The sequence below is a fragment of the Pan troglodytes genome, chromosome 11 (assembly GCF_028858775.2).
Source record: "Pan troglodytes isolate AG18354 chromosome 11, NHGRI_mPanTro3-v2.0_pri, whole genome shotgun sequence".
NCBI lineage: Eukaryota > Metazoa > Chordata > Mammalia > Primates > Hominidae > Pan > Pan troglodytes.
Genome location: NC_072409.2, coordinates 102,651,129 through 102,675,340, shown reverse-complemented (window position 1 = coordinate 102,675,340; position 24,212 = coordinate 102,651,129). Strand labels below are relative to the sequence as shown.

The following is a 24,212-nucleotide window of genomic DNA, read 5'->3' as shown; positions in this document are numbered from 1 at the left end:
AAGAAAACAATTCAGAGAAAAGATTCTTCCACCTTTGCATCAACAATTTCCTTCATCACTGACCTTGCCTAAGAGGAATTATATTTGAGATTCCACTTATATAAGAATGAAGATAATGACAAATTTAGGGGGAAGTTATCATGAGACTCTTTCAATGATAGGCCCTCAATAAATAATATCTGCTTAATTATTAAACTGCTATCAGATATCTGCTATCAGATATTGTCAATAAAATACTCATTTGATTTTCCTGAATATCACACAAGAGAAGTTTCCTTATCCCAACTTTGTAAGTGAAGAAACTGAATCAGGGCATTTGGTAACTGGTAAAACACAGAATTATCATAAGATTCAGCAATTCCACTCCTAAGTATACACCCAAGAAAAATGAAAACATATATGTACATAAAAGCTTGTACATGAATGTTCACAGCAGCATTATTCATAACAGCTAAAAAGTAGAAACAACCCGAATGTCCATCAATTGATGAATGGGTAAATAAAATATGGTATATCCATATAAAGGAATATTATTCAGCAATAAAGGGAAATGAAGACTGAAACATGCTACAATACAGATGAAACTTGAAAGCATTATGCTAAGTGAAAGGAGTCAGTCACAAAGAACCACATCTTGTATGATTCCATTTACAGGAAATATCCAGAATAGGCAAATCCATAGAGACAGAAAGTAGATTGGTGGTTGCCCAGGACTGGGAGAATGGGGGAGAAAGTGACTGCTAAGGGGTACTGAAAATGTTTTTAGGGTACTGAAAAATGTTCTAAAATTCACCATGGTAATGAATGCACAACTCTGTGAATATACTAAAAGCTACTGTACTGTTCATTTTAAATGGGTGAATTGTATGGTGTGTGAATTACATTTCAATCAAGCTTATTTTTTAAAAAGTTTTCTAATTGATTAATATAGATTACTTAGGAGAAAAAAGAGTAAATTAGCTATGCTTTCAATTTGTAATTCAGCATCAGATATGGATTTAGACTCCGTATGTATTCCTTCTGTCTTTCACTTTCCCTCAAAACAAAAACATGTACAGTAATTCATTTACATTGTATGGTAAAATGGAGATACACAGAGAAAGCTCACTTCAGGCATATAGCCAGATGAGGTGGCAAGCACAACTTGATCTTTAGTGTAGATCTGAAGAGGTGAACAGGTGTAGGTAGGAGTTTCACAGAACAAAACCCAAGAAGACTCACGGAGTTATAATGTGGACTTAAAGGGAGAGATAAAGGACTCCTCTATTTTTTAAAATCGTGGTAGAAAAACACAATATTTACCATCTTACCCATTTTGAATAGTACAATTCAATAGTGCTAAGTATATTCACATCATTGTGCAACAAGTCTCCAGAATTTTTTCATCTTGCAGAACTGCAGAAATATACCTATTGAACAACTCCTCATTTCCCCTCTCCCCAGTCCCTGGGAGCCACTATTCTACTTTGTGTTTCTATAAGTCTATTTTAGATACTTCATATCAGTGAAATCGTACAGTATTTGTCTTTTTGTGACTTATTTCACTTAGCATAATGTCCTCAAGGTTTTTCAGTGCTGAAGCATGTGATAAGATTTCCTTCTTTTTAAAGACTGAATAACATTCTATTGGATATATATATATCACATTTTGATATATATATATCAATATGTGTGTATATATAGCAATATGTGTCTATATATCTATACATGTCAACATATATATCAATATGTGTGTATATATGATACATATATATATATATCACATTTTGTTTATCCATTCATGGATATTTGGGTTGCTTCCATGTCGTGGCGAGTGTGAATAATATTGCTATGAATAAGGACTCCTCTACCTTAATATCCTACTTTCTCACTATTATTAAGATTCTAAGGGAACAACAGAAACTTAAGCATAAACAAATACCTAATAAGATAAATCAGCATTCCCTCAAGATGTCTTTCAAAGAATATGAATATATGTTTGGAAAAATAAAGACCTCACAATTACAAAAGTTTAGTAAACACTAAGGTAAAACAGATAAACAGGTTTCTCTATTGCAGATTTTTTTTTTTTTTTGTCTTTTTTTAGAGGCAAGATCTCATTCTGCTGCCCAGGCTGGAGTGCAGTGGTGCAATCATAGCTCACTATAGCCTTGAACTCCCAGACTCAAGGAATCCTCCCACCTTGGCCTCCCAAGTAGCTAGGACTACAGGCAGACAACATCATGCCCAGCAATTCAGCAATTTGTTTTCTGTTTTTTTTTTTTTTTTTTTTTTTTTTTTTTAGAGATAGGATCTGCCTGTGTTGGGATTACAGGCATGAGCCACCAGCTCAGTGAAGACGCCCAGCTGTCTTCAATTTTTCTATGTGCACTGTGAATTCATACAAGACTATATTGTAGGCAGTTTTCCCTTAAACTTATTTGATAAGGAAGTTTTGTTGCAGGGTCTCTTGAATTCCTGTTTCAGGCTGCAGTCTGGGGAGTCCGGTATCAACTGAACACTGAAATTAAAGTTGGGCTCTTCTGTACAGTGCCTTGAATAGCCATGTTTAAAACACATTGATGTTACAACGATAACAATGATAGCTTGAACTAATTACAAGAAGCTAGTTTTTTTGTTTTTTTTTTCATTCTTATATATCCTCAGGGCTGAAAGCAGCCGCGGCCATAAAGCCAACAATAACAGTATCATTCTGCTGATTAAAAAAAAAAAAACAATGCAGGCATCCCTAATTCATATTCCAATACCCTAAAGGTACTGGACATCTGGTCTCTACCTTTGGAGTATCTGCAAGGAAAGTTTAAGTGTAATATTAATGTAATAAATTCATTACAACCAGAAATTAGATATATCAGGAATTATTCAAGAAGGAAGTCTCCCGTTTGGAACTGAGATGAGTAAAGCTTATATCCAATGCCCTTATTTTACTTCCACAAAATAACAGAAAAGGGTAATTGTAATAATAGCCTCAAGTCACCAAAAAAGCTTAAATTAGTACAGAGTTAACTCTAGCTCTCAAAACTAAGTAAATTAGGAGAATACAATTCTCAACCATGAAAATTAACAAAGCTATTGTTAAATGTGTAACTTACTGCTATAATTTGGTCTCCAATTTGGATTCTTCCATCATGCTCAACGGCACTGCTTTTTGTAATGCTCTTTACAAAGATTCCTGAAGGTTCTAAGATTAGAAATAGTTTATTTTTCACAATTTTCAAAGCACATTCAAAGAATATCCATCTTCGATTCTCCAACTATAAAGCTCTAATTCAGAATAAATACGTATCATCTAGTAGAAACACAGGCTAAAGAATAAGTTAATTGTTTTGTCTGTCTTAAATACAATATAAGAGTCACCTACACTAAATTATTCCTAAGGAAGTTTTCAACCAGTTTATCCAACAATCTGAAACATGTAATATCAACTCAATATTTTATAAGAGATAGATATCAGAGGTAATTGTCAAGTTTAAAAGAATACTTAATGTTTAAAATTACCCAATTTTTTATCTCCAATGTAGCCAGCAATGGTAATTCCTAATCCTTGGACATTTTTAGTGAGTTCTACATCAAATGTCTCACTTTCTTCACCTTTCTGAGTAGAAGCATCAACCTAAAATAAAATCAATAAATATACAGTGAAATAATACGTAAAAAAAACAAAAAACAAAAAACAAACAAACAAACAAAAAAACCATGATAAAATAAAGCCACAGGCCTACTTTAATTCTCTAGCAAAGAATTATAGCAGAGACGATTCCTTTAATCCTGAAAACAGGGATAGGCATCATCATATTTTTGCTCAGAAAGGGATATCAGGAATAAGGTTGAACCTTCCCTTATCAGAGAATACATTATTGTTTGTGTACAATAAATTTTAAATCAAACAGGTTTTTTTTAGCAAATTCTATTTTCAGAGATGGCTCATCTTAATTTCTGGAGAAGTCAGGATGCAGTACATCTGAAAGAACTAATGTTATGAATTCAGATCAACAAGTTAAATCTAGCTTTGCCACTTCATCTGGAAAGAAAATATCACTTTGGTCAACTGTCTATCAGGAAAAGAATAACAACAACTAGACCAGCTACCATTTATTGAGCAGTTTGTGTGTAACTCAGAATTAAGACTCTACATGTCTTAATTCATTATTCCTCATAATTCCTCATAATTCAGCATCCTGAATGATAACTGAAAGTGGGTTTCTCAGATGCCACCTTCTCTAATGTGTAGAGTTGTTACAAATTCTATGTTGGACTGAAGAGCAAGTCTCCCTAAAATTAAGCATTAGTTGATTGGTACAATATATCATCAATAAGCTATTGGTACTATGTATTAGCATGGTGTCAGCAGATCCTACAGAGAACCTTAAGAAGAGGACAAAAAAATCAAAGCTATAGATTCTAATGGACAGTCAGGTTGGGGCTAGCTGATGTTTTCTAATTTCTTTAAACAAACTCTGACAGTCCACTTAAATGAGATATAATTTTACAGTAAAGTTTGATTTATTTTTTTCATTGCACATAATTATCTGTGCAAACTTAGCAAAAGTTTAAAGTTTAGATAATTACAAGAAAATGACAGGATGAAATCTGCTTCAATTGAAACAAATGTGTTTTCTATTTTTAATAAGACTTATGCGAGTGCTATTTTAGAGAGTGGCAATTTGACTATCGAATGGTTTTAAAAGGGGCACAAGCTTCAGAAATGATGATATGCACAGAACAGATATTTTTCTAAGCTTTCAATTACATCAAGTGGTTTTCGGTATTGCATTCATTTATATATCGCTGAATAAAATGTTTTGTTTACCATAAAAGAATGCCATTTAAACACTTTCATAAACAAGCATTCTTTACTTCTTTCTCTTTGCAAAAAATAGCAACCAAATTCAATCCTAAAAACAACAGAATCATGGAAATTACAAGTGTTCTAATAAAGTTTTAAAGGGCTTGTGGAGGAGGTTAGGATATTAAAAAAGAATTTGTAGCAACTGCTTAGAAAAAACTTTAATAGAACAAAACATAGATTTTTTTACATCTATGGGAAAAGAATATAGGACTTGTATTTACTATAAGGCTTATCTAGAAACTGGGTGTAATTGTTAAATATTTAAGAGATTTCTGGATAAATTATTTTGTTGATATTTATCCTCTGTAGTCTTGCGACCTGTAAATCTGCTGAGATACCCACTACTTTCCAATAATTTTGAAATTCTCTAGCTTTTTTCATATCAAGTTGACAAGGATGGAATGCTATGCATATGAATAAAGTTTTTGTTATAACACCAAAAGAATAACTTTTGTTTAAAAAATTATATAACTGGGTCAGAATAATGACTACTTATTACAAATCTGGTAACAGTTCTAAGACATACTTTAAAACAATAACACTAAAAGGTTTTAGTAAGCCTTATTCATACTCACCAAGCCTGCCCCCACTCCTCAACCTCCACACATTCAAAACAAAAACAAAAATATTAATGGGAAAGCTGATGAAAGAGAATGATTAGAACTATGACCCACCTTACAGACAGTCTTCGAACTGAGAAAAAGACAGAATTAAACATTTTAGGTATCAGTACCAAATAATTTTTAAACTTTTACCCATACTTTAAAACATTATCCTCATAAATATGCTGCTTAAATAAAAATGTAAAATAATCTAGCATGTTTAAGCAACCTATTTTTCATTTGTTTTACACATTATTCCTGATTAATAAAATATCATTAGTGCTAAAGCATCCCTACATTTGAATTTCATTCCATTCTTTAGCACTAATATAGGAACATTAGTAAGTCTAGTTTCTAAGTAAACATCACTGTCGTCATCTAAGTGTTATTTCTCTGACTTTCACATTAACTACTCTTAACTACTTACCCGCAACTCTGGCGTTGAAGCTGGGGATGAGGAGAGGGTGATGCCCAAAGCAGTGGGTGCTGTACGTTCTTCTATGGCACCTCTTGCAATCATCAACTTAACTCTATTTCCACATTGCCTAAGGACTTGTGCTACTTGCTCACTGCTCATTCCTGCTAGATCTGTGTCACCAATCTTTAGAATGTGGTCTCCACTGCATAAACGCCCATGCTGAGTAAAACAATATTGAATAATTAGACTATTATTATTTTAACTGCAACAGATAAATCCTAAATGAGAAGAAGGGATTAATTTTAAAAAAGCAATAATATGAGTTACCAATCAGGACATAAAATAAAACACATGGTTATAATATTAACTGTCTTTTGAAACATCCTAGCATCACTCAGTGTGATGCAATAAATGAAATTCGCATATAGTTTTTAAATCAATAGTTCATATGAACTTTTCAATTTGACTTCTACCTACCAAGAGTTCATATGAACTTTTCACTTTGATTTCTACCTAAATGCCTTTTTGTGAATTTTTTGGAGGGAAAGAAGAAAATGCCCTTAAGCAAAGTTGTATATAAATCACCATGCAAATATATATTACCTAAAATGTGGTATAAACCACAAGAAAGCATTATATTAATATCACAACTTTCTGCCTGGCTATTTCTATTATAAATGTCCCAAAAGAACTCATGTGCAGGTGAAATACTTGTGAAGTGAAAATTCAGAAAGATGTGAAGAGTGAAAAGCAGTCTTATGAGCCTCCATACACATGCAGTCCATTAACTTTCTGCAATGATGGAACTCTTCTGCACTACTCAATACAATAGCTACGGAGATCTTGAAATGTGGCTAGTCCAACTGAGAAGCTGAACTTGTAATTTCATTTAATTTTAATTAACTTAAATTTTAATTTTAAAGATGATATGCAGACAGCTACAATATTGAAGAGTGCAGCTCCATATTGAAGATAAAGCATGTAAATATCACATGCTAGTCAACGAGAGACATTTCATTTGATGCTGCTAGATGCTAACTAATGTTTAAAAGGAAGAAAAATTTGCATACTATTATATTACCGTTAACACCCCTACTGACAAGGTTGCCATTAAACAGGAATTTCATTTATGAATACAGGAAATATTTGATGAACTGGACTTCCTACTTTAAGTTCAAACACACATGTATAAACAACCACTTTATTTTTTAAAAAGTTATAATCAAGGCAAAACTTACTTAAACCAGTAAGCCTTATCAAATTAAGATATAAATCATAACAAATGTGTTAAATCTTTTCTCACATATATTGCAACAATGTCACATATCATAAATGGTAATGCCTCAATAAACTACTCAAGTGATAAAAAACAGGCTGTGTTTCATATACAAAGATGATACCAATGACCCATCACTAAAGGAACAAGGTGAATGTTGTTTTTTTGCCTGAATAAAAAAGTATATTTTCCCACAATACCCTGTGACTATAAAACAGCTGACTAGGTATATAAATACGAATTATGACTATAAAACAAATAGCAGCTACCTCCACAATTATCAAATTCATAACCTTGGCTTTAGTCTGAGGTTCAGAAGTGTTAAACTCATTGTCTAAAACTATAACTTAAGATTACTGTCCCTTTTCAAAGGTACTGTCCCTAGGTCTAAGACAACATTTTAGGGACACTCAATAAAACGAAAGATTCTAACTCAATTTCTTTGGCATCATTTAAGGCCAAAGTTTCTTCTTTCCAACAAAAAAATGTAAAAGATGTACCCATATTATTTGATAAAATAGCATAAAAGATCTATTGATGTAGCCTACCTGATCAGCTACTCCTCCAGGCAGAATGGTTTTTACTATCACACCAGTTGCTTTTCCTCCTATGATGCCAAATCCCAAACCAGATCCATCATTCACCAATTCAATCGTTTCCATGTGTTGCCAGTGAACCTACAAACAAAGCTCATATACGAATTTGTAGAAATTTACAAAGCACTAACATTTTACATTACAGTAGAAATTTTTGCGATTATTTTGTTAATATTAAATAATTAAATTCAGACATAATAATGAGTCCTAACAATGTCCCTTTCATTTGGTATACTTCCCTTTCAACAGAATGTAAGTGCCATTGACAGAATCGTTCTTGAAATTATCAATATATCATCATAATGATTTCACTTCAACAGTTAAAGACAGGCATTGATTTGCAAGATCTTTTGTAGAACTTCTTAAAAAAAAAGAAAAAGTTCAAAGAAAAAAAACGGTCACATGTTAAGAATGTCTTCTGCATAATCCTGCCTTGAGGCAGGATTCCAAATTAGATGACTTCTTAAAAGTTACTGACAGCTAACTCTAACAATATAATTGTATAATTTTTAAAGCAAAATCAAGATTGTATCTGTCTACAGATAAAGTCAATTTTGTTAAAGGACTACATTTTTCATTTTTAAGGAATGCTGTCAAAGGACAAAACTACACAAAGAAAAGTAATTGTTGTTTTAGAACTTAGAAGCTTTATCATGCTTAAAGAACAAATATTCCAGGCTGGGGAAAAATAAAAGAATAGTCAGACAAAAACTCAAGAAGTGCAAAGACCCTACACAAATTAGAAACTTGGAGATAACCAAAAACAATTTGAAAAATACGTTCTGTTCCTTTTGAAAATTTTAGGTACTCACCGGATTAGAGTGAGCTGAAATTGTGCTGGCTGCAGATGGAGAACGGGAAACTATGGGGCTGACAAGCTGAGGCAATGAGCCTCTGGCAATAACTAGCTGGACAGTATCTTTGGCTTTCTGCAGGATGCTGATAGCCTGCTGATGTGTAATTGTCTGATCAAGAGCCTGTCCATTGATAGCAAGAATTTGATCAGTTTCTTTCAATCTTCCATCTCTATCAAGGATGCAAAAGGGGATAAAAGACAATCTGAGAGTTCTCAAGGAAATGACAGCTTCTTTGGCATGTATGTTCAAGTCATTTTTAATCCTATTTTTAATTCCCATACTCTAAGCTTTTTCCTGCAGTTCTACTTTAAAAAAAATATACGCCTTGGCTGCAGGTCATCAACTCTCGTAAGGTTATTCCACTGCTACTCCTACTCAACCCCTCCCATATAAAAGTACTCTTTATTTCAGCTACCTATTCAGCCTACATTACATCTTGGATATTCTCATCTTCTAAAAATGAAAGTGGATATATCTATACAGTTGGCCTTGTGTATCCATGGGTTCCACATCCATAGATTAGATCCCCAACTGGGGATCACATCCATTGATTAGATCCCCAACTGGGGATCAAATATACTCAAAAAAAATAATGCCACAACAATAAAAAAATCACACAAATTTTAAAAATACAATATGACTACTAATGTTTACATAGGATTTGCACTGTGTTAGGCATTATAAGTTAAAGATGATTTAAAATATATGGGAGAATGTGCACAGGCTATATACAAATACTATACCACTTTATATAAGGGACTTGAGCATCTGCAGATTTTAGTACCTGCAGGAGTCCTGGAACCAATTCCCCATGGATACTGAGGGACAACTATATTAAATTATTGCTTTGGGTATATAAAAAAAATGCAGCTCGAATTATTATGGGTCATTTCTAGCATGGTAATTTTAAAAATCTAATCAAAAAGAGCCCATTTAATTAACAATGAAAATAATGTTATCCTCAAATTTTTCTTTCCTTATCAAAACTTGAGTTATGACTATATCTAAAAGCTACTCTCATTTCAAAGAACCTGCTATTTTATCACAACAATATTAATGACTTCTAAAAACTGGTTAATAACAGATTATGTTCAATTTTTTGTTTCCATTCATTATTATTTTTCTAAATTCCTGCATAGTAACCAAAACCTTCAGAACGTGGGATGAAAAACAAAGAAGACGCCGTGACCATCTCACCTATGGGCCACACTGCCCTCTTGTATCTCTTGAACAAATATTCCCAGCTCTCCTCTGTTTTCACTTCTTAGTCCCACAACACTAAACCCAAGGCCTCCAGATGGAGGTTTGAGGAGCTCAAAAACTTCTACATGGCGACCCTGTTTAGGAAACAAAGCAAGAAATAAAACTAAAAGCCAGGCCATGCATGGTGGTTCACGCCTGTAATCCCAGCACTTTGGGAGGCCAAGGTGGGAGGATCACTTGAAGCCAGGAGTTAGGGACCAGACTGGGCTACATAATGTGACCCCATCTCTATAAAAAATAAAATAAAACTTAGTGAGTGTGGTGGCACACATCTATAGTCCTAGATACTCAGGAGACTGAGGCAGGAGAATCCCTTGAGCCCAGGAATTTGGGACTGTAGTGAGCTATGATCACAACACTGCACTCCAGTGTGGGTGACAGAGCAAGGCATGTCTCAAAAAAAACTTAAAAGCCAATTACTGCAGTAACAGTCATCTTATTAGAATCATTTCTTTGTTTAAAAAAAAAGAAATTGAAAAAATTTTTTCCAAGGTAATTGTTAGCACTTTATCCTGAAGAATATTTCTATATACAACATATAATACTCAAATTTAAATGATGATAAAACTGTAATAGAAAACGTCTGAACCATCTAAACTCCCACAAAACTGACTTTTTGTTCCAATGTTTTCAGATGTTATAAATGTCACTATATTCTTCAAATTATCCATAACTTGATCACATTCTTAAATTATTACAGGTATTACAATAACTAACAGAAAGAAATGTTCTTACCTGGGCCATATTTTTGATAAGCTGATCAAATTCATCACAAGCAGGTTTCCCATTAATGTGTGGAATACTAGGTCCTGTAAGTGCTTCCAGATTCCCATTGTTTGGGGATAATAAAAACGATTCATTTTGCAGAGTAGGAATCACAGCTGGGCTGAGATGAGGAACGTGGGCATATTCAATATTTGAAGTTGCTGAAGTTGCAATATTTACCTAAGAGTAATGCAGGGATTATTAAGAATTTTGACATTCCATAAACTATTTCATAGAAAATATCCCAAGGGTACAAGGACATACAAATGAAATTTCAAAATGTCCAAATCCTTTAATCCAGCAGTTCTATTTTGGGAAATTTATTTCAAGGATGAACATTAGGATAATACACAAAGATGTGTGTGCATCACTAAATGTTCAATGCAGCACCATTTATTAGATGGGAAAATTAAAAAACTACCTCCAGGGTTCAACTTCAGGGTACTCATTAAAACACACCCATAAATATATACATCCACACATACATTTTTCTGTCCCCAGATCCTATGAAGTAACCTCTAAACTCTCAGAATTTCCCCTCTCAGAATTTCCTGAGTGATGAGGTATCTTTCTTCTTCATGGTGGGCCCCAAGGTCACATGATATAAGCCCAAACTCGGAGCTGAATTTTAATCATATAGGCAGGACAATCAATCACACCTATGAAATAACACCCCAATAAAAAATTCTGAACACCAAGATCAGGTAATCTTCCTGGGTTTGCAACACAGGCAAACACAGCTATACATGTGTTTGTGCTTTAAGCTAAGTGCTATTATGAGAGTCAAAAGTTTAAAAAAAATTAAAACTTTATAAAGGAAAAAAGTTACAGTAAGCTAAGGTTAATTTATTATTGAAGAAAGTTTTTGTAAATTTACTATAGCCTAGGTGTACAGTATTTATAACTTATGTATAAACTCTATGCATAAGAGTTTTTTACCTGTCCTTAAAACAGAAAACTCATTGTTACCAAAGTTACCAATAACTCAACCATTATATTGGCTATCTAGTAGCATACAGTATATTGACTCTCTAGTAGTGTACAGTAATGTCGTAGGCCTTCACATGCACTCACCACTCACCCACTGATTCACCTACAGTAACTTCCAGTCCTGCAGGCTGCATTCATGGTACGTGTGTCCTATACAGGTGTACCATTTTTTATCTTTTAACCACATTTTTACTGTACCTTTTCTATATTTAGAAACACAGATAATTACCATTGTGCTACAACTGCATACAGAACTCCATATAGTAACATACTGTACAGGTTGGTAGACTAGGAGCAATACCAAATAGCCTAGCTGTGTGGTAGGCTACATCACCAAGGTTTGGGTAAGTACACCCTACGATGTTTGCACAAGGATGAAATCACCTAATGACACATGGCTGTACTCTATACATATTGTTACACATCGATTCTGGGAGAGTTATACTTTCCCAGGAAAATGGAAGCTTCCAGTTTGGAATCCTCCCATAATCTGCACTACGCATCTCTTCCTTTGGCTGACTCTTGACTGCATCCTTTCCCTACCATAGATCATAACCAGGAGTTTAACAGATTTCAGAGATTCTCTAAGACCTTCTAGTGAATTATGAAACCTCAAGGTGGCTAGGGGAACCACGCAAATTTGCAGCTGACATCATAAGTGAGGGTGGTTTTGTGTATCCTTATACCTTTAACTTTGTAGCTGGACCCTAACTCGCCACAGTTGGTATCAGAAGTGTGGGGCAGCACTGGCAGTCTGGAGGACTGTGCCCTCAAATCGTGCTGTCTGGCTAACTCCAAGTACAATGACACACGTAACAACAATGGAAAAGATCATCCCACTTTGGGAAATGATTCTATAATTATTTGTGTGTGCCTTTTAAAAGAGTTTGAAGTTAAATCTAAATAATAATAAAGCAATGCAGTAAATCCTAATTTCATATTTATGTTGGGTGTCTGGATTGTGACTTTTTATCTATAACTACTTATCAGAAAGCTTACTTCATTGATGTTTTTGGGTCACTCTCTGACCTCATCTCCTAGCAGTCTGTCCCTCACCCACTTAGCCCTAGCTGTGCTCCCCTCCTCACTGTGCCTCAAAGTGCCAAGCTGTTCACTCTACCAAACAGGTATATCCTTCCCTAAATATCCACATGCTTCCTTATTTCATTCAGGTGTGCCTAATCTCACCACAGAAAAGTCCTCCTTCGCATCCCTATCTAAGACAGCACCATTATACTCCACGAACTTACTCTGCCCTGTTTTAATTCATGGCACTCATTACCACCTGATCCACACCCTGCTGTCATGAAGCTTTCATCCCAGTCAGTGGAGACTGACTAGAATGCAAAAACTATCCAGTGGAAATTTTTGACTATTTTATTTTTACTATGCCCTCATTCTCTAGAAGAATGCCTTATACAGAGTTGTTCAACATACATTGGCAGAAAAAAAAATGTTTATCTATTTTTTAAGGATCTAACTCTGATCCAATCTCCTGAACAACCTCTCAAGTATCATCTCAATTCTAAGGATGATGAAATTACGTAAAGTCACACAGCTAAGTTGTTTGTGACCTAGATTTTTTTCATCACGGTGTTCCTATGATCCTTGTATTATACAGAAAACATACAGTCCTTGTATTATCCACAAAACATTTGAGATATCATTTAAAATAAAACATTAGGTAAAGAACATCCACTGACAGAAGCTATCAAAATATTTCACAATATGTCACCAAAATCTATACATAAGAGTTTGTTACCTATCCTTAAAAATAAAACAGAAAACTCATTAAGTTACCAAAGTTACCAATAACTTAACCATTATATTAGCTTTCTACAATCACAGATGAAAAAGAGATCAATGTGTTGAGAAGAGACTTTTGGGAATCCTTTTAAATGTTTATTTTAAAATCCATAGCAGGCATGATCAATTATTATTTTTTCAAAAGTAAGCTTCTTATGCCAAGATTGATTTTTTTTTTTATCCTGAGCCATGGCAACTTCAATAAAGTCTGCCAGCTCAATAAAGACACGCAGCTCAGGTTGAAGCAGATGGCATAATGAAATTTGTGACAGGCTGAGGATCCCACACACCAAGACCTAATGGCTATGGTATGTTTGCATAGGAAAAAATATTTGGACTTATGCTATGGTAAGCCAGAATGAACAAATCGCATTCCGAGAATAGAGAGTCTGTCTGTAAGAGATTCATGGTAAAAGAGAAGCTCTGATATTATGAAAGATTAGGTATACAGGCATTCTAAGAGTAAAGTGAGTGAGAGCAGAACAAGTAAAATATTACAAAATGAGAACTGTATAAAAGTATTTAATATCAATTGTCATTTCCTAATTTGTTAAAGGTTTGAGGAAGGTCAATGACTCCTCCTGCTTCATCCCTGACCTTGAGGTCTACATAAATGCAAAAGCAGAGGTTATAGAGATCACATATTTAAAAACTATTATTTAATTATACCACCATACAAAAGTCTTATTTATAAATTGGCAAATTTACACTCATAAGAAAAAGCAGAAAGGCACCTTTGATTATGCTGTAATTGTTTATTAAAATGGCTTTCTGAACTATAATCTCTTTGAGGAATACGAGTGTATCTTATTTGCCTTAATAGGTCTGTTCATAGCAGTCATGCCACAAATGTTTAATGAAAAGATCTTGATTCTCATCCTTGGCTTATAGAATATAAAATAAACAAAAGAAAACATAAATATCTGGCAATTTTTATATACAGATAAACATTCTGTATAATTTATGGAATTTATTAGTAAATGAGCAAGAGTCACCAAATAATTATCTGTTTTCTGTTTAAGTTCTGGCTGAACATTTCAGTCTAAAAGGGGCTTTTATGTATTTAGCAAATAAACATATATTAATTTACGGATTTTAATTAGTGCTATTGCCTAAAACATAACCTAAATATTATACAACTTATTCGATTTAAAAGTCTGCAAATTCTATGTGAAAGGGCAAACTAAAACACCTTATAAGTATTTAAAAGTACAGGAAAAGTCCTCCTAAAAGATGCAGTCAGAACCAGTATTGAGTCACATACTACAAAAGGTCAAGTAAAGCAGAAAAAATAACAAAGAAAAAATATGTACCTTATTTTAACTTAAAACACATGTATATTCATTTGTATATAGGATTTCTTCATACATGCAATTTGTTCAATCTGGCTTACCATAGCATAAGCCCAAATACTTTTTACTATGCAAACATACCATAGCCATTAGATCTTGGTGTGCGGGATCCTCAGCCTGTAACAAATTTCATAATCATAAACATCTTTTATCATAAATATGTTTTACAGTTTGATCTAACATAACTAACAATTTCACCAATAACTGTTTTATCAATTCACCTATATAGTTTATCAAAATAATTTAAATATTTTCATAGAAAAACTTGTCATAAATTTGTATATTATATAATAAAGTTGTGCAATTATAAAATAAATACAACTGGTACAAATAGCTTTAAAAATGACTTTTTGAGAAATGCACATTTAGCTGGTACAAGCTAGCGAAGGACACAAACTAGAGCATCTCTGAATAGACAAGTGTTTAGTGCCCTGGGTATCATTCAATATGCCTTCCAGAAGAAATGGACAGTATCTTCTTAGGAAGTTCCTCATTTGCAGGTGTGCTAGGAGAGCTGTTTCTAGAGTAGCATCCAAGAAAACATAATTTATCTTTAGTTCTATATACAATGAAAGTCACTCTGTGTGAATAACTGTATCAGAGTAACCTTTCCACTGAGAACAATTAAAAATGTCTATAAGAGCTGTTAAAAACAAATAAATAAACCACTTTAAAGGTATCAAAAAGAAACCAACTCTTCTGCCATACTCTGTTGATGCAAAGAAGGCAGTATCCAGCCCACATCAAACAGGGGAATATACAGAAGCATGAATATCAGAAGGCAAGAAATACTGGCCATCTTAGAGGCTGACTAGAATGGCATACCATAGCAAAACAGCTAAAAGCCAAGACAGAAAGAAAATCTTAAAAACCACTAGAGCAAAAAGGTATCTAATCTTCAAAGCACAATAAGACCAACAGCTGACTTCTCAAGAAAAACAATAAAGGCCAGATGTTAACAAGATGATTTAAAAAAAAAAAAAAGATAAAAATACCTGACAACCTAGATTTTTCATGCCACACACCACACTTACACACACACACACACACACACACACACACACACCCATCCACCCCACACACAATTACCTTAGATTTGTATAAAAGAAATACCAGAATAAAATCTTGGGCAGAAAAAAAATTAAATCTCAGAAGATCCCTATGCAGAAAGTATTATAGTACAAAAAGGAGTTTAAAAATGTAAATCAGTAGGAATTCCTTAAACCAGTAAATAATTTAAACTTGTAGAGCTTTAAATATATATGTAATTAAAGTACATACAGTTGCACAAAAGGTAGGAGTAGGATAAATAAAGTTGAAGTGTTTTAAGTTCCTTGCATTTTTTGGAAAGTGGTAAAAGTACTAATTAAAGTAGAATCAAATAAGTCAAGGATACATATATCTGACATATGACTCATATCTAGAATATATAAAGAAAACTCAAAATTCAATAGTAAAAAAATCCAACTAGAAAATGGGCAGAAAAAAACAGACAGACATTTCAGGAAAAAGGATATATGGCTGGCAAATAAGTACATAAAAGAAATTTAGCATCATTAGCCATTAAAGAAATGCAAACTAAAATCAAAAAGAAATATCACTGCGTACCTATCAGAATGGTGAGGATGTAGAGAAGCTGGATTGCTCAGACATTGCTGGTGGAAATGTAAAATGGTACACCCCACTGAAAAATAGTTTCGCAGTTTCTAAAAACAACTAGATATGCATTTACCATACAATCTAGCAATTGCACTCCTGGATATTTATTGTGCAGAAATAAAAACCTAGGTCCACACAAAATCCATACACAATCGCTCACAGCAGCTTATATATAATAGTGAAAAATTGGAAACAAAATATCCCTCAGTAGGTAAATCCAATAAGAAATACTACTGAAAAATAAAAGAAGAAAAATATTAATATACGCAACTTCAAGATATCAAGGGCATTATGCTGCATGAAGACAAGCCAATTTCTACAGGTCACATACATTATGATTTTATTTTTATAACATTCTTGAAATGACAAAATTATAGAGATGGAAAATGAATTAAAGGTTGCCAGGGGTTACAAATGTAAGAAAGTGGTTAAATATGACTATAAAAGAATAGAATAAGGGAGATATTTGTGGTGCTAAAATAGATCTGATCTTGATTGTGGGGATAGCTAGGTTAATCTATATAAGTAAAAACAAACAAACAAACAAAACAGAGGGAGAGGAGTGAGGGAAGAGGGGAGGGAGGAATTTAAAACAAATTTTGAACTGAATGATAATGAAGATACGACATACTGCATATACTGCAAACTACATCCAGAAATGTTGGATATGCAGCTAAATAAATGCTTAGAAACTTAGACTTAGATGTAAGAGGGAAAAAAAGGAAAGACAAAATGTCAATGAGCTAAGCATCCGAATCAAAAAGCTAAAATAAAACAGAAAACCAAATCAGAAAAGGAAGAAAATAACATATATTGCAGCAAAAATCAACAAAACAGGAAAATGATACAATAAAGAAATTCAAAAAAGTCAAAAGTTGATCTTTGAAACAAAGATGAGAAAACTGATTGTTTAATCAGTATTAAACAATACTGATTAAGAAAATATAGCAAACATAAATTTCCAGCTTTGGGAATAAAAAAAAGGAACATAATTAGACTCTACAGGCATGCAATAACCTTATGCAAAAAAATGGGGAAAAAAATACATGAAATGAACAAATTCCTTGGTAACACATTTATCAAAATATCAATAGTTTGGCCAGGTGCAGTGGCTCACACCTGTAATCCCAGCACTTTGGGAGGCCGAGGTGGGTGGACTACTTGAGGCCAGGAGTTCGAGACCAGCCTGGCCAACATGGCAAAAACCCATCTCTAATAAAAATACAAAAAATTAGCTGAGCATGGTTGTATGCACCCATAATCTCAGCTACTTGGGAGGTTGAAGCAGGAGAATCACTTGAACCTGGGAGGTGGAGGTTGCAGTGAGCCACTGCACTCCAGCCTGGGTGACAAAGAGCAACTCTATTTAAAAAAAATAATAATAATAGTAATTTTATATCTATCAATGAAATTGCATGCACTATTAAAAATCCCCCCTCCCCGCAAAAATAAAACAAGAACAGGTTTAGAGAGCTTCACTGGTAAATTCTTCCCATTTTTTTTTCTGAATTAACATCAATTTTTTGTGACAAGAAAAAGGCTGACTTGTTCTCTGCTTTTTGGTTGAGGCCAACATAACCTCAATTGCCAGCTCTAACAAGGATTATACTAGACAGAAAAGCTATAGATCATGAACATAAATAGAAAAATACTAAATGAGAATGTTAACAACTCAATTCAAAGATACTTAAAGAGGAAAATGATTATGACCAAGTTGGGCATTCCAGAAATGTAAGGTTGAATTAACACTTGAAAATCGTTTAGTCTAATTCACAAAATGAACAGAATACAGGAGAAAAACAGGATCAGTTCAAAAGATGGGAGAAAATAATGGATAAAATCCATGCTGTTACCACCTCTATTCAATATTAGACCCAAGGTTTTAGGTAATACGATAAGGCAAGGAAAATAAATTAAAAGTATAAAGACTAGAATTGAAGAAACAAAAACTGTAATTATTTGCAGACCACATAATTGTGTGTACTGAATATCCAAATGAATCCACAAATAAACCATTAGCTTTAATAAGTGAACTTAGTAAGCTGGTGGATGTAAAATCAATACCAAAAAATAAACTGTATTTCCCAGCAAAACAATTAGAAACTAAAATGTTTTCTAAAAATCTGTTTAGAATAAGATTAAATTTGTTTAATTGCAACACAACATAGGGTTTAGAAACAGACCCACACATATATGACCCCGTGATTTACAACAATAGTGACAATGCAAGGGAGAAAGGATGATCTCTTCAATAAATAGTTCTGGGTCAAATGGATATTCAAATGGAAAATTATTTATAAACATACACATGCACATAAATACTTTATTTCTACCTCACACCACATTCAAAATTTAAAAGGTAAAACGTTAATAAAGCTTCTGAGAGAAAATCTCTGTATTTTAGAAGTAGCCAAAGGTTTCTTATATAGGGCAAAAAAGAAAAAAAAAGCAATACCCACAAAGAAAAAAATTTATTTTTAAAATTTAAAATTTGTTTTTAAAATAAAAACAACTTCTGGTCATTAAAAGATACAATTAAAGGAGTGAAAAGGCAAAACACAAAGGAGAAAATGGTTAAAATACAAATACCCAGCAAAGAAGTTGTATTCAGGAAATATAAAGAACTCTTGTAAATCAGTAAGAAAAAGACTGAAAAATCAATAGAAAAATGGGTGAAAAAAAAAAAACCAGGAACTTACCAAAAGAAGATATCCAAATGACCAATCCCATATGGAAAGGTGCTCAGCATCATTACTCATCAGGAAAATGCAAATTAAAACAATAAAATGATACTATAACATATCCCCCAGAGTCATTAAAATTGGAGAAAATAAATTTAAAGTGGGTAGTACTAAGTGTGAGCATTGATGTGGAGCCACAAGAACTTTCATACACTAAATATCGTGAGAGAGTTGGACTTATAATCACTTTGGAAAACAGTTTGGCAGAATCCACGAAAGCTGAATATATACCTTAGGACCCAGAAATATCACTCTTAAGTGAACATCCAAGAGAAATACACACTTATGAATACTAAAACATAGGTTTTAGTATTCATAAGTTTAAAACATGAAAACTTCCTAAAACATAGGAAGTTTACAGCAGATTTATTTATAACAGCCAAAAACTGCAATCAACAGAAGAGTGGACAAGTATATTCTAGAATATTCAAACAGAAAATGAAAAAGAACTACTGCTACACATACAATACAAATGAATCTCACAGACACAAAGACAAGACAAAGAAGTCAGGCACAAAGCATATATGCTCAGACTGTATTTACATAAAATTCAAATAGTAATACTTATCTCCGAGATAAAGTCAAAATAGTGATTCCTAAAGGGGAGGATTAGGACTGACTGAAAGGTGAAACAAATTATGAGTGTTGATCATTTTCCATATCTTGATTTCGGTGAGGGTTACATGTATATTTAATTTGTTAAAAAAATCCTTGGCCACACTTTTTCCCTTTAATGTATGTTATTTCTCAATTTTTCAAAGTTTGCAAAATAAGACATATAATCAAAGCAAAAACTCTGGGGCATTCCAGTGAATGATGTAAAAACACGCCTCTTAAAGAAGGCAAGTAGTAGCGACAGCCTGTATACATAAAGCTACACCTTGTCTATCCGCAACCATGAATTTAAAGTTCATTCACCAGACATTCACCTTAAAATGAATGCAGAGCACAGGAACTAAATAACTGAAGACAAAGTTGGTCTACCACTGTGATGTGTGGCCCTCCACAGGGTTGATGTGGATTCAACTGGCTAATTCCCATTCCCAGAAGGAGTCCTTTAACAACTGCTCAGGTAAAGATGAATCCTCAACAAACATATTTTAACCTCTGTAATACATTTAGATTTGTCTTCCCCAAATATTATAAATTTTTAAAACTTTTAATCGTTTTATTGCATACCAAATTCTTTTTTGGAAATAATAATTATGCCATACTTTCACACTATTTTGATATATGTTGGTACAAGGCTAATGTAATTATGAGATTTCAAGATTATAAATTACTTATACTTCTTTTCGATAATAACATTTATAATATTTTGACCATATAACAATATGATAATGCACTCAATTTTAACCCAATAGAATATTTTCAAATACATATATTCATTTAACTAAATGTGCTATAAAGCATTAAAATATCACTTCTTATATTTCATCTATTCCTTCTGAGTTGTTAAGTGAAAAGGAAGTTAATATTAATAGCTTTTAGTGGTTACCATCCATTTTTGCATAAGTATTTCTGTAATTACCTACAAAAATGACTGCTTAGGATCAAACTTTATTTCATAAAGCATTTTTTGGTAGATTATCAAAATCTGTTTTATGATTCTGTTACTTTGACTTATTCTCAATACACAGTATAGCAGTAAGAATAAAATGACCAAAATACTTATGTATGTTTGATGGATATTATATCATTTAAAAGCTAAAATATATGTTATCTTAAATTAGGTTAGTAAGAAAAAATGACTACTGCTTTTGCAAGCCTAGTTTTGGTAAACTGTTTAAACTGACATACATTGCTAGTTCAGTTTCCCATATTTTTTGTTTATTTGCTACACCTTATTGTAATGAGAAACAAGAAATAAGCCATTCTTCAGGGAATTTGCTGTAACAGACGCACCTCTTAGAAATGCAGAATTTTTTTTTTTAATCATGCACCTTGTATTTTCTTCTTGCAGGACAAAAACATGTGCTTTTTTTCTTGTGAATTTACCAAAAATGCTGTAAAACACTCTCTGGAAATGATCCCAACTATGAAATGCAAAGATAGGATGCTGAGAGCCTTCAATGAAATACAGCACCAAACATGATAGCAATCACAAGAAAAATTTTTTATACATGATAGGACTCCATTTCAAGTTTGGAACCTAGAGAGGCCTCCTTTTTCATAAATCTTTCAGTGAAATACTGATTAAAGCACAGCTCTGATGCATTATTGAACAGGCAAACCCTTGCACAGTAATTGATGGTGGCACTCTGATTTAATGACCCTTATTTTTAAAGCTAATTAAAGAAATTGAACTGCATGTTCAAAGGGAATTAGCTTAATGTGACGAAACTATTTTGGACATAAGGTAGCTCCTAGCTCCTGAACTAAATGAGACACAAAATGGAGCAATAAGTTATAAGAAGGGAAAACAATATTTTCAAATAGAACAAGCACAATTTTACATTTTCTATGAGACCTTCCTTTCATTCATTCAAGTATTTATTGAGCATCTAAAATGTCTTAAACATCACTAGGTGATAGGGATAGTAATTAAAGTGACAAAATGCTTTCCATAATCACTAATGTGTTAAATATCCTATAAAATTATTCTACTAGGCTTAGTTCACTCAGATACTGAGATAAGATACCTTTCTGTTCACAGCCATGAATTCTCAAATACCAAAACATAGTGATTGAGAACACACATTATACTTTGCAGATATTTTTAAGTAGCCTTTGACTATCATTTGCTGATAAATTTAAAAGATAAGGGTATTCAATTTAGAAAATAAGTCCTTAACCCAAGAATGCTGATGGAGTCATTTTAAGTAATCAAAATGTAAATTTTCTGCACCTGCCCCTATATAGGTACAAATGCATATTTGTCTTAAAATTCCCTTGTGCTAAAAAAGTTAAACTGTGAACTATAAAATTAAAGACAGAAAGCAAAGAACACTTAAAAACTAAACAAGGAAATAAAGAGTATGTAAGACTCTGACTTTTCCCTTTTTATATTTGGGAAGGTGTACCTGGATGATCAATAATCTACCCAGTGTAACACTGATTGTTATAACCTGTTAAATGACAAAATCAAATACAAAGCTATAGATTTTAGCTTTTATACAATGCTGTCGACTTAAGTGGATGAATGAGGAGTTAACAGATTATTTTAATATTTTAGTTTTTATTCAAACCTGCAAAGATCTTATTCATTCTTAAAACTACGTAATAAGAGATTTTTATTAAAATCAATCCACAAGGCATACTGCACTAAATGCTGGGCTTTGTGTGTGTGTGTTTCTGTATATATGTGTGTGTGTATGTGTGTGTGTATATATATGTATATATATGTATATATGTATATATATGTATATATGTATATATGTGTATATATGTATATATGTATATGTGTGTGTGTGTATATATATATATATATATATATTTTTTTTTTTTTTTTTTTTTGAGACAGAGTTTCACTCTTGTTGCCCAGGCTGGAGTGCGATGGCGCAATCTCAGCTCACCGCAACCTCTGCCTCCCGGGTTCAAACGGTTCTCCTGCCTCAGCCTACCAAGTAGCTGAGCTGGGATTACAGGCATGTACCACCCACCTGGCTAATTTTGTATTTTTAGTAGAGACTGGGTTTCTCCATGTTGGTCAGGCTAGTCTCGAACTCCCGACCTCAGGTGACCCGCCCACCTCAGCCTCCCAAAGTGCTGGGATTACAGGCGTGAGCCACTGTGCCCAGCCCTCCATGTGTATTTTATAAACTCGTTTTCTTCTTCTTTAAGAAGGCCTAAATGACACTAAAACCTTTGGGAATATACTTAGGTAAAAAAATTAAGACTCCCACTTCCCCAAATTTCATAAAATATTTATGAACACTCGAATAAAGATTGGAAAATAACTTGAAGTTAAAACATAGTTTTGTTTTAAAGTCTTTTCATTATTGTTATCAAAAAATTGTTTACCTTCTTTTTTAAAAACTTCGCTCCTACAATGAAGTAGAACATACCAGGATGTTTTACCTCTCCCCTGAGTTTCCACCGAGATCCTAATTTCAAAAATAATGGGTTATTTTTTCAAATACGTTTGATCTTTTTTAATAGTATCTTTATTTCTTATTATTGTTACTGGGTGGATAGAAGTGTCCAAGGTACGCTGAAAAAAAGACTACAAATTGCTTTCAGCGCCTAACATAAAGAGCAATATTCTATTTCTCCATCCTTTAAATTACGAATTCTTGATACAGTAAAACTTGTTAATTTTATTAAATCTTGACCCTCAAGAACATGTGTTTTTCATATTCCATGTTTCAAAATGGTAAGCAGGCCAGGAGCGGTGGTTCACGCCTATAATCCCAGCACTTTGGGAGGCTGAGGTGGGCAGATTGCTTGAGTCCAGGAGTTCGAGACCCGCCTGAGCAGCATGGCAAAAGCCCGTCTCTCCAAAAAAAAAAAAAATTGCCTGGCTAGTGGCACACACCTGTGGTCCCAGCTACTCAGAGGCTGAGGTTGGAGGGTCACCGGAGCCCAAGAGGTCGAGGCTGCAGTGAGCCATGAGCATGCCACTGCACTCCAGCCCAGTCTACGTGACAGAGCAAGACACTGTCTCGAAAAAAAAAAAAAAAAAGGTAAAATGGTAAGTACAAAGTGTTTATGCTGCATAATAAATTCAATGATTGTCTCACAGAAAAGCACTAATTTGAGTTGCAAGCTGAACTAGCCTAGCTACTTTTTTTGTATCATATTTGAAAAAAAAAATACTGAAAATCAAACTATGATTATATAGACTTGAGTACAGAAAATACATTTTCTCAAAAATAAACAAAGTAAGCCTGTCACTTCAAGGAAGACAACAGACAGTATTTGCCGCCCATAATAAAATTTGAGCTTTCAAGTGAAAATTAGAATTTTAGAACATCTGTATCTGCCACCTTGAGCTTGACACCTTTCCATAACTTGAATTTGTTGATAAGACTGCAACTGATATCAGCAAGTATAACTTTTGTATATTATATAATGAAACGAGAAATGTGATTTTTCC

At 33.3% G+C, this 24,212-nt stretch overlaps 1 protein-coding gene across 25 annotated transcripts in view; it reads right to left on the bottom strand.

Moving 5' to 3' along the window:
* MPDZ (multiple PDZ domain crumbs cell polarity complex component) overlaps positions 1-24,212 on the bottom strand; it is a 176,782-nt gene that overhangs the window by 108,318 nt on the left and 44,252 nt on the right. For all 25 annotated transcript variants that reach the window (XR_010148765.1, XR_010148764.1, XM_009456297.5 and 22 more), the window contains 7 exons: positions 10,597-10,806; positions 9,796-9,935; positions 8,554-8,767; positions 7,694-7,822; positions 5,879-6,088; positions 3,499-3,613; positions 3,093-3,181 (listed from right to left, as the gene is read on the bottom strand). Coding sequence is in view for 23 of the 25 variants with exons in the window: in XM_009456297.5 (XP_009454572.2) it covers positions 3,093-3,181; positions 3,499-3,613; positions 5,879-6,088; positions 7,694-7,822; positions 8,554-8,767; positions 9,796-9,935; positions 10,597-10,806 (1,107 nt within the window). In the remaining 2 variants the exon portion in view is untranslated. The remainder of the gene's footprint in view (positions 1-3,092; positions 3,182-3,498; positions 3,614-5,878; positions 6,089-7,693; positions 7,823-8,553; positions 8,768-9,795; positions 9,936-10,596; positions 10,807-24,212) is intronic.